Genomic DNA, 15,792 nt, shown 5'->3' with positions numbered 1-15,792 from the left:
GTAATGAAGTGAGCGCTACGTCACAGGGGACGTCCAGCCAATCAGCGCCCGTTTTATGTGAATATTCATTTATGTCCCCAGACCCCAATAATTCCCCATAAGGTTATTCTGCAACACAAATTGCTAAATTAAATAAATTAACTGAGCCATATAATGATATTTATTACTTGTAAAATGTTTTGCTTATCCACAGGTGAGTTGCTCATTCATTTATTTTTGGACTTTCCCATTCATTCCTGTTCATCTTGAGGCCTATCTGATCATTTATATATATATTCATGTGTGCAATAAGATGGATGGATCTAGAGTAGCACAGAACATTGAGTTCAACAGTTAAGCAATCAATAAACTCTTTAGAGCAGCCCAGGCCTCTCACAGCCTCCAGTGAACCTGAAGGTGGCAGACAAGGGAAGTATAGCATGGTGAAAACTTTAAAAATGGCTCCCTCTTGTGGTACATTCCCTTCATAGACACACACATGCACTTCCTTGTTGGTAACCATTATCATAGTGTGACACATTCAGTTTATGTGCTTGCATGGACAGATCCAGACTTATCTCACATAGCCAGAGCTGTCTTCACTGTGCTCTGTTTCATGCAGAACACACCTTTGTTATAGTCGTATGTCTGTGTGAACAAAGGACAAACAGGCTGAGAATCAGTTTTTACCCATGGTCCATCACACTTCTGAACTCAAAACAATAACGCACAGTGTCACTTTTAATAATGCTGCTTACGTGCAATCTCCTGCCCATATTTATTCTGTTTTATTGGTTTTTATTTGATCTCATTACCTCCTCACTGTACTGTATATATCTTGCCTCTTTTGTATATGTTGGAATCCTTAATACAGTCTTGTTTTATATGTACATTTGATTAAATTATTTATGGTTGTTAATTTAGCTTGTTCAATGCCCCGCCCAGAGGCAGATACTTATATTTTTGTCATGCCCCCATGTATAATGAAAATAAAGCTAGTCTATTTTATTTTCATACCTCAAACTATCATCACAAAGTGTAAATACATAAGTTAACACAAGTTTCATTTCATAAGTTTCATAAACCCATTTTAATGGTAATGTAGGGGCATATACAAGGCTTTACACACAGTTGTAAACCCCATCATCAAGGCAGTCTTGAGTTTCCAATGACCCTCATAACTCCTAATTTTATAGGACGGAAAAAAGATTTGTCATTTTTCCAGAAGACCTATAATAAATCTATGAAAGAACCAAAATTAATGATTGTTTTTGTTCATATGTGTTTCAAAGATGTCCAATTATAGGAATTATATTACATATAATATTATATTATATACATATTATTTCATGTCCCCTGACTCTCCAAAATTCAGCCCATGTAATGTGATATTTATGATATGGTTTATTGTTTTGTTTTTTGTTTTATATGTCTTTATATTAAATACTCAGTGAGCTTTTGATTTGCCCCTAGTGGATAAATAAAGTTATTTGAATTGAATTGAATTATTGCGAACTCAAGAATGCCATATTATACATGGATACATGGTCTTCACATATGTGTAAATATATAGGACGTATATCATGAAATATATACACACACAATTAAATAAAATTGAATAAATAATTGCTTTTTCTTTTCTTTTTTAGTCTAAATTTTTAGATTTAAGTTGCCTTCTCTAAGTTTAAGGCACACACGTATGTATGTAGTATACAATAAAGTACGTTTCAGAAAATAGTATTTACTTTTTAAAAAAAAAAATCTTATAACTCTTCTTCTTCTTCTTTTTCTTCTTCTACGTACTTACTTTAAAACTTGATTAAGATGTTTGTACAAGGAAGCACACCTGCCATGTCATACACCTATTGTAAAGTATATGGTGACGTGTGTCTGTCACAGTTTCCATTATGGCACTAATGCTCAGGTGTGTGAATGAGTTGCAGTGGCCGGTGTCTGTTTATGGCTGTTGTCACAGAACAGGCTGTCTGTCACTGGAAATGGGTGGGTTCCCTAAATGGAAACTCTGAGTCCCACCCACACCACTTAAATACAGTCAATACGGAGACTGTCCAAAGGAATACGTCCACCAGGAAGAGACTGCTACACGCTAAATAAAAAAAAAAGTAAGTGCTAAAAGCTAACAACTATTAAAACAATACAGCATACCCTAGTAGACGTTTTGAATTAGCCCCATTTAGATGTGTTGTTGGTGTTTTTTTGCAGTCGTTTTGTTGTTCATCGTTACTCTGCTCCTCGACGTTGACGTTAGCTGGCCTGCCAACGCTGTTTTACAGTCTTTAGTACATTTAGCTCAGCCACGTACGGCTATAAAATGCTAGTTTCGGTCTCGGTGAGGCTTTTGTTCGGTTTTTTTAGTGCTAACTAGCTTCGATACGGCGAAGTGTAAGGTTCAGTTTACGAAGTAGCTGGAGCTACATTATGTAAATTGTGTTGGGAGGTAACTCCACTCGTTTCCAATAGAGGTTTGTACAGGCCTGAAGCAGCCTTGTACTTCAAGTAAGCTAGCCCTCTTTCTGAAGTAAAACTTTAGCTCGACTCATAAGCTAATAGTCCGTTTCCATAATCTGTTTAGTATAGAGTCCACTTGCCAAAGTAAACTCATTGGTAATGATATGTATTTAGCCGACCTAGCATTCATTATAAGTTATAAATAGAGTGGGCTGACACAAAATGTGCTAATAGCAACAGTTTTATAGTAACTATGGAGGTTGCAGTTACTTTATCAATAGGTTCTTTCTCTTTTATGACCCTGAAATGATCTTTACAAGCAGCCCAGCTCCCTGAGCAAATACAGTGGTGCAGTGGTTGCAGTATGCTGTGTGGGTTTGTCCGGCTGCTGTTCCTCACACTTTGAAGTGTGAAAGTGGTTGGATGTGACATGTTTAGCACCTTTGGAGAATGAAACATGTGATATGTTTGAACCTGAACAAATTGTCTCTAAATAAGGCAAGCCACATTTGTAGTAATTCTTTTAATGAAGGATGTTACAACAGCACTTTGACTCAGCACCAGTGGTCTGGAGCTGGACATCAGCCGCAGGCCATGAAGGGGAAGTGTACTGGATGAAAGGTTGAACGTATTTCAGCCATTGTGGTTTTAATAACTCTCACCAAAGAAACTAAAACTAAGTTATAACACAACTGATGTGTTCACTCTGTATTCCCAGGGTATCTTATCTGTTCTGTGCACATATCCAAATACAGTATCGTCTTTTTTCTATTAATAAAATGCAAAGCAACAAGGGCTGTTCCATTTAAGTCCACTGGAGTCAGTTTTACCATGGAACAAGCAGGCCTACTGGGACACAGGCTTTTTATACTAGGCTTGACCAAAATGAAAGTTTCCTCACCACCCCACCACTCATCTAGCAACGTCTGTGAGCCAACAGCCCGGGATGGAAGAGTCTGCCCTTCGTTAGATTTTAGTGACAGTGACACTTGTATTGCTTTATTCAAAAGAAAAGACCGCGGTGAATACGCTGCAGAACTAAAACTAGGGATGACTGTAATAGGCCGTTTGTTGTTTGCTTTTACAATCAGCAGACAGTGTATTGCACCATGAGTCAAGGAACTCATGCAACACAGGAACCTATATAACAGACTAGTAAGCTATGTGCCAAATCTAACAACTGACTATATAATTATTGTATTTCAAATTTGCATTTGTCAAAGCAGATTACTATATACATGCCCTTGTACTGAAAAAGTCACATTGCTCATGTCTTAGTCAGTGAAGGGTTCTCTCTAGTGTTAAAGATGAGGAGGAGCAGTTTTACAGCTGGGTGTGTTTAAACTATGGAAGCACATTCAATATGTCTTAAAGATGTCAGAGGAGTATTTCTTTTGTTTAACTGTTGTTTGCCAACAGATAAGGTGCATTTTTGCCGAGGTGGCTCCACAAGATGAATATTAATGTGATTTTCTTTTTAAATCGGTTAGGCAGCCCTCTGATTGACTGTTCTTTTTATGTTCACAGCAATGAGCTACCCCGGATACCCCCATCAGGCAGGCGGATACCCACCACAGCCTGGGGCTTACCCTCCACAACCAGGTGCTTACCCACCCCAGCCTGGAGCTTACCCACCCCAAGCAGGAGGAGGCTACCCACCACAGCCAAGCGGCTACCCTCCTCAACCTGGCGGCTATCCACCACAGCCTGGAGGTTATCCACCACAACAAGGAGGATATCCTTCACAGCCTGGAGGCTATCCACCAGCAGGAGGCTACCCACAGGCACCACCTCAAGGTAAGCCAAGGATCACCACTATTAAAGGAAGGGGTCAGCATTCTGGACATGGTCTTATTGCTGTCCTACTAAGAGTTAGATGAGAAGATTCATACTGTTCACATAAGCAATGTTGCAAACCAGCAAGAATGAAAAGTAGGACAGTTGACATCTGTTAAAAGTGCTATTTATTTAGGAGTAGTTGTATGATATAGTGCAGTATTCATATGCATGCTACAAAGTGCTACATGTCTGCAGTGTTTAAAACACAGTTGCAAATGGTGATTCATGTTTTCAAATGACTTTTAATTATCTACTTGCACAATGTATCTACTTTTTTGCACAATGTTTAATGTTATTGTTAAGTTTTGGTAAATTTTTCCTTATTTTTAGACTAGTCGACAATTCCAAATTTAAATTCCCATTTAATTGACTGGAAAATCATTCTGTAGGAACATCTATAGACTCTATGGTGGATGAGGAACTACCACTACCAGCAAGTTCGGTAGGCTTAGCAGAAAGCAGGTACAGAGAATATGTAGCATAGCTCTGTCTAAAGGTAAAGAATTCTGAAGCTCACAGAGTTACATGTCATAACTTGTTTGATTAATCCATACAAAAAATGTAGTGTAAAAACGACATTGTGTTTTTACTATATCTTGCCAGTGCACAGTGACTGTCTGAAGTCTTCTTGTCAGTCAGATTTTTTTAAATGAATTAAACAACGAAGATATAATGTATTAATTAGTTAGTTAATTTAAGTGCTAGAAGGGTGATTTTGTTGTCATTTAACAGAGCCAGGGTAGCTGGTTCCTAATTCACAGCCTTTATGCTTTGAAATCAAGATAACAAACTGCTGACTATAGCTTGTCATTTACCCAACTGACGCAAGAGTGGCATTGATCTTTTAGCTAAACTCTGACTGTAACTGAGTATTTCACAAAATATCAAGCAACACGTGCAAATGAAACTGAAGTGAAACAGCGTGTTGTGCTCAGGGTATTCTAATCCTATCATAGAAAGGATGAGTCAGATAAATCCTGTTTGCAGGCCATACTGATCATGAGACTTGTAGTTAGCGGACTGGAATTTTTTTCCCTCAAAAACAAACAAATCTCGGCTGTTGCTAAGAGAAGCAAGTCCCAGAGTCTTTCTTTCGCATAGTGCTCCCATTCTCCCTCCACAGCTCTTTCACATACTTGTTAAGTAGCTGACAAGCAGGAAAAAGGAGCTTCCAGTGAGAAGGGTCACTCCTGTTTCAGTTAGCTATTGTCAGACAATTTTTTGCATGTGTTTTCGTGGAACAATACTTCCTCAACTTCCCTAAACAGTTTATTCTTTGTTCCCTGCTGCAGGCAGCTGGGGAGGTGGCCCTGCTGGTGGATATCCCTCCATTGGTCTTGACAACTTATCCAACCCTGGATATGGAGGCATGGTAAGTTTAGTCTAAGAGTATCACCTGCACCCAGAAAATTCTATATATGTGTGTGTAATGCACTGTCATCGGATTATTGCGTTGAATATTCCAGTTAGAATGAGTTACACAGCCTTTAATGGAATATCACATCCTTACAGTTTACGGTAAGACAAAGTACGCATCCTTAAAACCTTCAGCATTCCCATTTCCTTTGTCAGCTTCTCTCTCTAGTTCTTCTGCATGAAAACCAGGCATGTACTTAATTCTTATCCAACCTTCTTAAACCTATCATTCTGATGAATATTTATCCCTTTTACTTTCCTGATGCGTCGTCCTGTCTGTTATATTCTCATTTATGCTATCGGATATATGGAATTGCATTGTATTAGCATGGCCACACTTTCTTTGGATACTTGTACATCATGCATCTGGAAGAACGTAAAGACAACAAGCAACTTCAGTGTCTCTTCTGAAGTTTGATCTGTCATAGGGGCCAGTTAATTGGACATTTGTTAAATACTGATTTAAATTAAGGCCAATTCCCCCCAAAAAAAGTCAACTCCAAAAAAGGTGTGACCTGCTATCTGTGCTTTGCTTAAAATATTCTTTCAAGAATCTGTGCGCAAATTATGGAGTGCCAATCTTTCCAAATCACAGGCCAACCAGACCTCTTCAGGCATGGGGGGTTTTATTCCAAACCCGTCCATGTTCGCCCAAGCCCCTGGGGGGTATCCACCTGCCCCTCAACCTGGCGGGTATGGTGCCCCCTTCCCTAACCAACAGTCATATGGCCTGTACCCACAGCCAGGAGGGACCATGCCCCCCCAACAGCAAGGTCAAGCGATGGGCTACCCTGGTCAGCCCGGCCAGCCTATGCCTGGGTACCCCCGTGCACCATCACCCAACCCATCTATGCCTGGTTACGGAGGAGCACCAGCACCTATGCCAGGGTACCCAAAGGTCCCATCACCAAATCCATCCATGCCAGCCTATGGAGGAGGAGGAGGAGGAGCCATGCCAATAGCTCCACCAGTCAATGTAAGAAACACTAAACAATGTTTTGTTTTTGACTCTATTGGTTAAAAAAAATCAGTCGTCTTATGATGAGAAAACCTTTTGCGTTCACAGTATTTAAAAGAGAACAAACTCTTTGTTGTAGTAACACTGTTGCAATGTGGAAATTGTTGTATTGTTATCTCAGAGGGGATTCAGGGGAACAATCAAGGACTTTCCTGGAGCTGACCCACTTAAGGATGTGGAGGTCCTGAGGAAGGCCATGAAGGGTTTTGGTAAGTGTTACAGACAGGACCATTATCAGACAATATTAATTATTTAAAGATCTTCTTCCCATATGTTCCTGTATATCCTGTATTTTAAATAAACGCTCAGCAAATATCCACTTTCAGTAGATGAAATTGAACAGTCCTCTAGTGTCACCCTTTGTCTTACAGTGAAGGTCAAACATAGAAAAGGGACCGGCATTTACCAAAACACTTACTTTTATTTTTTATTTTTTTAATGGAGGGGAATTTAGGTAACTTAGAAAGCTAAAGAACTATAGTATTCAAAAATATGTGTGTCTTTTATGAGCACATAACACATGAACACATCATTTCATAGGGAGCTGTAAGGGTATTTACTTCTCTGTGAAGGAACACCTTATTAATTAGTCATAAGAATCCTATAACTTTTGTTACTTTTTGTAGTTATGGGCAGCCTTCATTTTCTTTGGGTTATTGTTTGTATATTTGGAAAGAGATTTTTTATTTTTAGGTATTAATTAGGGGGGTAAAGATTCACCGATACCACCCGGAATTGGTTTTTATTTTTTATGATTTGATTCCTTGGTTCGGGGGTTTTTTGGTTGGTTTTTTTTTTCTTTTGGGGGGTTGGTTTTTGGTTTTTAGTTTTTGATTGGTTTGTTTGGGGTTTTGTTCTTAATTTTGGCGGTTCCGTTTTGGCAGTTTTCCTGTTTTGCGGGGGTTGTGGTTCGTTTACGTTTTTTGTTGGCACCACCAGCCCACCGGCTTGCCGGCCTTCCCGGTTTTTCCGTTTTACTTGGGGTTGTTTGTTTTTTTTCGGTTCCGGTTTTTCGTTTCCCGGTTTTTTCCCGCCCGGCCTTGGTGTTTTTTGAGGAGGATTTGTTGAAAAACTTCAACCTTTCTTCTTTATTAAGTTCTTTTTTTTTTTCGTTTTCTTTTGGGGGCGGCAAACTTAACGTTGTTGCCCAAATTCAAAAGTTTTTTCAGTTTGGTTGGGGGGTTTTGAACCCTTTTGTTCCGGGGTTAAAATTCGGGTTCCCCCCAGTTGTTGTTTCGTTGTTGGGTTGTTGTTTTTTGTTGGAGACCGGCCCTTTTTTATTTTTGTTGGCTTGGGTTTTTCTCCTTTAAAATTTGGTTTTTTTGTTGAAGTTGGGGGCCCCTTCCTTTCCTTTTTTTTTTTGGGTTCCCCTTTGCAAAAAGGAATTAAATTTAAAAATACTCGGTTCTATCTCAGACAAATCTGACACTAGAATGCCACAGTTTAAGTATTTTCATAGTGTTTTTCAGCACACAGCGGCCACTAACAGCAGCTACCAAAACCTGCAATGTGTTGCGTTTAGGGAACATCTGTAAATTGTAGCATCTATCAATAAGCAGACGTTCAACAAGTGATGTAGTTTTGCCTGTGACAAAGTGGGAGGCGTGACCAAATAAGAAAGTTGCTCACAGTGGTGCTACCAGTGAAAAAGTTAGTCTGGAGCCCTGGTTTAACACCTGGTGGTTATTCAGGAAGCACGCCCAGATCAACTGGTGATAGTCAAAACTTCACACAGACATACGCTGCCTGTTTTATAACAACACACAAAATATATTATTGTTTGGCCAAGCAAAACCCACAATATAGAAGCACGTTGTGTTGTGTGTTAGTCTGTGCATTCAGTGTCAGAGATCCAGAGCAGAAGTTGAAGCTTCACTCGGGTTTGTTCAGCGAAACATACACACAGCAGCCTCCGACCAGAACCACACGTAGCAGAGCATTAGTTTGGTTTGATAAAATGCGTCAGAACAGACTGAGGCCATGTTGAATGTTTTCAGTTTGCAAAGTTTATGGATTGCAATATGCTGAAGGGGTTAATGTTAATATTCTCTCATATTTAATACAGAAACAGTTTGTCTTGTTTGTGTATTCGAAAAATAAACACAATGACGTTGTTCTGACCTGATGCATCTGATCTTTAATTTTTTTCACCACACAAATAGATTCAAGCTATCGAATCACATCATAATGTATTAAAATGTACCGTTAGTGAATCGTATCGTAACCCTTGTATCTAGATTTGTATCGGATTGCCTCTTAAGGTAGAGATGCACACCCCTAGTATGAATGTTATTTGTACTTATCAATCATATTTGAAATTCAGCCACATTTTATTACCTGTGATTCTTGTCTGATTTGACCTTGTGGACTTGTCTGTGCAGGAACTGATGAGCAAGCCATTATCGAGTTACTGGGGAGTCGTTCCAACAAGCAGCGTGTGCCTATGCTCAGGACTTTCAAAACCGCCTATGGAAAGGTAACAGTCCTGTTCATGTTTACTGTTTTGTTTTCTACTGTCATTGTGTTAACTAATGACATTTTCCATTAGAGGAGTATCTTTTTTTTTTTAAGTTTAAACAAGAAACACCATAGACTATGATGGAAACCTACATGGCTCAGTGTGCATTACAGAGCAGTGCATAATAGTGACAAGCAGACAACAGGTGCTGGCGCTTCCAGTAAAATGGAGAGGGGATTAGATGTCCTCAAAGCTCATTATAGCTATGCCCAGAGCTTCTTGCAGCAAGTTTTTCACTGCTGCAGCTAATGGTGGTTTTGAGTTATTTCAAGCACGTTTCCACTTTCAGGATCTGATTAAGGACCTGCATTCAGAACTGTCTGGAGACTTCAGGAAGCTGGTCATGGCCATGATGAAGGCCCCAGCAGAGTTTGATGCCTATGAACTCCACAGTGCCATAAAGGTGAATGCTCACAAAATGTCGTTGCAACACAGATATGGAAGCATGTCGACGTGTTACGATGGAATGTTGTGGAGAATTGCATCAGCTGTCGGTTTGAATGAAGATTCAGTGAACACACATAAACAGGACGAATTTTGGCAAGGATGAGGCTGTGAGATTATCATTGTTCCGTCTTCCTCACAGGGAGCTGGAACTGACGAGGCCTGTCTGATAGAGATCCTGTCTTCCCGCTCCAACGCTGAAATCAAGGAGATAAACCGGATTTACAAACAAGGTGTGATGCCCCAGGGCTGTAAAAGCACTGCTTTCCTCCACCGCTCTGCTCTTCTTTATCTCACAGCATCCCAACACTAGTTTTGAAGAGTTTTACTATATTTATAGAAAGCTAAGCCTGCCTAGATGCAGATACTATTATAACACTTCATAATGCAGGTGTTATGGCTAACAATAGTGCTAACCTTTTCAATCTATGATAAATTTAAATCAGGCTTTCACAACTACAAATACATAAAGACCTCATGCAGTTTGTTTGTTGTTTTATTTATTTACAATTATATAGAAATCTACTGTAATCTATTTTCCCTTGCTAGTAAATTAAGCTGTTTGTCCCCCTACCTACAGAATATGCCCCAAAAGATGCAAGTAAAAAGTTTCAGTGTCTCGTGATTTGAATGCATTTGCAAAATACTTCAGTTCAAGTGTGAAAACAAAATATTCAGATAATCACCAACTTCAACGCAAAAAGTCTCTTTAATTTGAACCCACGTATTTGTTTGTGATCTGTTTTTTGTTTTGTTTTGTTTTTTTGGGGCGTGTTGTTTTATTCTTACTTTTGTGCTGTTTCAGAGTACAAGAAGTCACTGGAGGATGCAATTAGTGGAGACACCTCAGGCCACTTCCGCAGGCTCCTGATCTCTCTCGCTCAGGTAAAGCTGCGAAACAAACGAATTCCCTTTATACCTCTCTTAGCAGCTACCATGAAATTTAATTAGGAATGTGTTGTTTTGTATTGCGTAGGGTAATCGGGACGAACGACAAAATGTTGACATCTCCCTGGCTAAACAAGATGCTCAGGTAAAGTCTGTTTCTTTCTCATTAGTAATTAAAGTTTCATCGTTTATCTACACCTTGGTGGCTCGTATATTGTTTATAACTTGACCTGCTGATTGCAACGACTTTTTGGTTTGGACGCTTTGCTTTTATCTTAATAGGCCTTGTATGCTGCTGGAGAAAACAAACTGGGAACAGATGAGTCCAAGTTCAATGCTATTTTGTGTGCCAGAAGCAAACCCCATCTCAGAGCAGGTATGCTTTATGAAGAAATCTAACTGAAAACCTATGAAAGGACAATTGAGAATCAAGTCACCAATTCAAAAGTAAGTTAGCTATTTTGCTAATGCTGCGTATTTGTGTGAATGTGTGCTTGTGTGTGTGTGTGTGTGTGTGTAGTGTTTCTCGAGTACCAGCAGATGTGTGGCAGGGATATTGAGAAGAGCATCGGCAGGGAAATGTCCGGAGACCTTGAGAGTGGCATGCTGGCAGTGGGTAAGAATGCACACACCTATTCAAGTCTATTCTTAGAAAGGCCACGCCACTTCTATTACGAGAGTTACAGTATGTCATGCATAATTAATTAATGACTGTAGAGAAGCTTGTCTGTGGTACATGTTTGACGTAACATTCAGCCATCCATGCTCATTGTGTTAATATAGCCAACCTAACTTCCTAAAGTAAATGTACTGTAGTGCAAAGGTAGGGGTTTTGTTCAATGCGTAATCTCTTTGTTTTTTTCCTTTTTTTGCCAACATTTCTCAGGGTTATGGTACTGTAACCGATTTTCAGATGTGCTTTATTTGAATTCTCTCATCAGTCTTGTACACTCACTCTGTATGGTGTCATTGTGAGGTGGTTTGCACTGCCGTGTTAAAAGTCTTGCACTGTTTTTGTTGCTGTGTTTTGTTTTTATTTTGCTCATATTTTGTCTCTGATTTCACATTTACATTCTTCCAAAATATGATTTACTTTAAAGCTGCATTCACCAATATTTGACCACTAGGGGACAAAAAAAATCCCAGAAACAGGCTGAAAGAGACAGCTTTACCTTTGTATGACTTTTATTAAGTTGCTTGTTTATCTAACAGAGTAGCATTATGAGAACAGAATCTGTCTTTTTTCTTTAGATGCTTAGATACTATTTTTTTTGGAATGCCATTTAATGCTGCCCAGGTAGCTTACACTACATTTATCAGAGCTTGTTTACTTAATACTGCAGCTGCCTGCTGCTCTCAATGCAGTTGTCACATTGATGTAAGTAGGTGGACTCAAGCAGACAATAATAAATGTGCTAGATTCAAATAGAGTGAAAAGATTAGTCATCACAAGTTTAGAAACCAGTCATTTGATACCACACAAATATTGAAGCAGCTTTAAATTTGTTTGTTTTCATTGCCTTTTCTGTGTTAAACATTTTTCTGTTCTTTACAATGTACTCATAATAGTTTAATGGCAGCGTTTGTTTAAAAAAATAGACAGATATTGTGCTTTTGTTGATAATAGTTACTTTCTATGTTTCAGTGAAGTGTATTAAAAATACACCTGCCTACTTTGCTGAGAGACTTTACAAGGCCATGAAGGTGGGATACCCTGTCCTGACATTTTCTAAACATTACTACATATGCTTAGCATAGCATGTAATTTAAATGCCCCTCCCATTTTGTATGTAATTTTGTGTGTGTGCATGTATTCAGGGAGCTGGGACCAAAGACAAAACCCTGATCCGGATAATGGTCACCCGTTCAGAGGTCGACATGCTGGACATTCGTCAGGAGTATGTTAAAAACTACGGCAAGTCCCTCTACACGCACATCTCTGTAAGTATCTGGTATAAAAAAGCATTGTATTTAAATTAAAGCAACAAGTATGCACGTTTTTGTGAAACATATGGTTAAATCATTTGCTAATGCTTCTGTGTAATTACCAGGGAGACACATCAGGAGACTACAAGAAACTCCTATTGAAGCTCTGTGGAGGCAGTGACTGAAAACCAGACTTCCACTGCATTACTGAGATTTCTATAAATATCAATTTTCTGCCTTATCTTTATGCACTATATACAAACTGCAAACCTGCATGCCATGCCAATGCTTCCAATGCAATGTTTACTCAACTATAAGAATCGTCTACATATTGCTACATGTTACTTTTATATATACAGTGTCACCAAAAGGTTTTATATTTTTTCACTTGTCATATCTTTGCTGGATATATGAGTCAAATATACACGGTCAGACAATGGATTTGTTAAGAGCGTACATTAGAATTTTAAGAGCTATATATTTTATAAATTGTTTTGTTTCAATTGTGCCAATACGATCAGATATTAAATGTTATCCGATGCGTTTATCAGCTTCTTTTCTGATGTTCCGTAATGCTGAAAAAACATGAGTCACAGAGTAGATAGCAGCTATGTACCAAAGTAAAAGATAATGTTTGCAATTGTATAATCTCTTCTATATTTTGTATTGTTTTGTTCATCATAGTTGTGCTGTGTTTAATGCAGATGCTTTAAAGGTGGAGAATACGAGTCCAATCCAAAACCCTTTTTGGCAAATTCAGGAAATACGAACTATCTGTCCAATCAGTGTGTGTGCTGGAAAAAAAAATCTGGTGTTTGAACACACCCCTGGCTCTGGAAAGCTAAAAAAAAAAACAAAAGTATATCAGACCGATTTGCACGACACTAGTTGAGTGTGTCCTGTGTAAGCTTGTGCACTGTACACAGGACGGGGGTAAAGGGATAGGGAGCGCTTAATTTGTTTATTGTATACCTGTTGTTGTAGCATGCAAAACCCAACATCACATTTCATAAATTGTGATCTTGTCTTCATGAGTCTCAGAAAATAAACATTGAGAACATGCGCTGGAATTATTTGTGGTTCATCGCAACAAACATTCTATAAATAGGCTTTTTATTTTGACTAAGGCATTCTTCTAATACGTTTTATACAAGTGGTTCTCACGAGAAGGCATTCACAGCAGTTACAGCTGTATGCAGAAGTGTGTATTAGCAAATGACACATTTTTCAAGTGGAAATAAATGAATACAAGCCCTGCAGAAAATAGACATTAAAAGCAATCCTTTCATCCAACACTTTAACACCATTACATTTTTATTTTATGATCTGAAACGAACTGACATAAATTGTTAGCTGATGACAGCTCTAGAGTTTGATCAAGCCTCTGACTATTTATACCATGTGGTAGCACTCAATAACCATGTTCTCCTTTCAGCAATTGAGCTGTCGAGACCCTTTCCCGACTGCTCTGATCATGTTAGTGTTGGGCACTAGATTTAGTTTGCCAGTAGAGGGCAGTGAAGTGATTATTCAACCTCAATCGCCACACAAAAGATGTGAATTTCAACAAGCAGCACTCATGTGGATCATCATATGATGGCATTAAATCAATAGCCCAGGTCACAGTTTCCATTTATACAGGCCACAAAACAAGTGTCTCGATTCTCCCACGCTGAATGTGTCGAAAGTCTCCCAATCAATGTCAGGAACCTGCTGGTGACTCTTAAATACGTTGCATTTTGCTCAGTCAATACAGACGGATAATTTTCTCTTTCCTGGAGGGGTGCAGAGCCAGCATGTGTGGCTGCACAAGGAGCTCTGGATGCCTTATTAAGTCCCGTTGGCTTCGCTTAAAACCCTTTTGACTGTAAAGATGTGGCTCTGCGCTTGGCTGGCTACAGTAGTGTGTGTGAGTTAACTGCACTACGATCAATAACTCTGTGAAGTGGGGAGGAGGGGAGGGAGCACGTGGAATTGATGGCATCCATAAAGCTGCCTTGGCCACATTAAACAAGTCTACCATGTCTGCAGTGCTATCAGAGGCACGGGGGGACCCTTGGGTAACGACAGCCATGCTGGAAGGATCAGTTTTGATCACGTCATGTTAAAATCGACTAGAAATGGCAAAGAAGGTTTGAGGGCTTTAGATAGATGCTAAGATTACAATAACTAGAATTTTAATGAAGATTAGATGCGATTACATCAGTTTTTAGAAGACAATTTAGATATCATTAAATGAGTTTTATAAGGTAATTTCAAAGTGTTTCGTCATGTTTCTGCCAACATTGTAGTTCTGATATCATTACAATCATAAACCTCTTTTCTGTTGCAGGCGTCCAGCTGAAGGCTGTGTAATTCACTGTTAATTAAAAAACATGAATTGCCTAATTTAATGTCTATTATAACTGATCTAATCATTTGGAAAACCTCTCGCAGTGTCTCACAAACTCTGAGGTATTGTGGCGAAATGATGGCCTTACATTTAAATAAGTCTTCCAAACTCTATGATGAGAAATGACACCAACAAAGTTATTTTCTGCGAACACGTCACCGCTTTCTGTTTGATTTGGTACTCTTCATTCAACACCTTGGAGACACTATCATTCTCAGGCATTCTCAGTGGAGGGAGATGAAACAGATGCATGGCTGTTGAGAGAGTGTATTATGTAGATGCAATGAATAAAAGTGTGTCAAAAGTGAGTGAATAAACTAATTGTTTTACTACCCGTAGCTCAAACATCTTCAGAGCAGCAATAAAGAAATTGACTAAATTTTACGTTTGAGACACTTTGGCTAAGTTGAATGATGGATATGCTTGTTGACAGTCTCTTTAATAAAATATAAAGCTATTATCTGCCCTGATGTCTGAAAAACAAAATTGTTTAATAAAATCTCATTAAATTATCAGACAGCCAGAAAACACCACCCCACGTTGTCAAAAATAATAAACTCATCCATACCCCCAAGATAAAAAGCATCAGGCCGTCTTCTCTATTCAAATGTGTGTCCTCAGAAGTTGGGTACAGACACAATCGTGCAATCTGTGTCAGCAGTGGGGACCTGCTTCCCTTTGATATGAATGAATTGTAATTAATTTTTCATCTAAAGGGATAGCACATGCTTGCACAAGACATGGAGCCAGCATGGCAGAGAGACAGAAGGGGGTTTGGAGGGGGGGGTTGTAGATGTCACAATGAGATTCAGTGCATGCATGAATAAGGTCACGGTTTGAGAGGTATGCCTACAGACGCCTGCCTCTGTGCCAACAATCTTTATTCAGCGGCAGACTGGAAGC

General features: G+C 39.1%; 1 protein-coding gene across 2 annotated transcripts; it reads left to right on the top strand.

Moving 5' to 3' along the window:
• Positions 1 to 2,028: 2,028 nt before the first annotated feature.
• On the top strand, positions 2,029 to 13,560 carry LOC103355130 (annexin A11-like). 2 transcript variants are annotated; one of them, XM_008278799.1, is made up of 15 exons: positions 2,029 to 2,102; positions 3,976 to 4,245; positions 5,580 to 5,659; positions 6,299 to 6,679; positions 6,843 to 6,930; positions 9,103 to 9,197; positions 9,529 to 9,642; positions 9,826 to 9,916; positions 10,489 to 10,568; positions 10,660 to 10,716; positions 10,854 to 10,947; positions 11,092 to 11,187; positions 12,217 to 12,275; positions 12,390 to 12,512; positions 12,623 to 13,560. In XM_008278799.1, exons 2-15 carry the CDS (start codon positions 3,978 to 3,980, stop codon positions 12,680 to 12,682), a joined length of 1,686 nt encoding a protein of 561 aa, XP_008277021.1. In that variant the 5' UTR covers positions 2,029 to 2,102; positions 3,976 to 3,977; the 3' UTR covers positions 12,683 to 13,560. The 2 variants fall into 2 exon arrangements, with proteins under 2 accessions (XP_008277021.1, XP_008277022.1); XM_008278800.1 differs by having other exon boundaries at positions 2,033 to 2,102; positions 6,446 to 6,679.
• Positions 13,561 to 15,792: the final 2,232 nt, after the last annotated feature.

This window comes from Stegastes partitus, unplaced genomic scaffold (assembly GCF_000690725.1).
Source record: "Stegastes partitus isolate 25-593 unplaced genomic scaffold, Stegastes_partitus-1.0.2 Scaffold133, whole genome shotgun sequence".
Taxonomy (NCBI): Eukaryota; Metazoa; Chordata; class Actinopteri; family Pomacentridae; genus Stegastes; species Stegastes partitus.
This window is presented reverse-complemented; position numbering and strand designations above follow the sequence as displayed.

Coding starts and splice junctions, on each gene's coding strand:
- LOC103355130 (XM_008278799.1), top strand. CDS start 3,978: ATGAGCTACCCCGGATACCCCCATCAGGCAGGCGGATACCCACCACAG. Junction 10,948..11,091: donor CAAACCCCATCTCAGAGCAG/GTATGCTTTATG, acceptor GTGTGTGTGTAG/TGTTTCTCGAGTACCAGCAG. Junction 12,276..12,389: donor GACTTTACAAGGCCATGAAG/GTGGGATACCCT, acceptor GCATGTATTCAG/GGAGCTGGGACCAAAGACAA.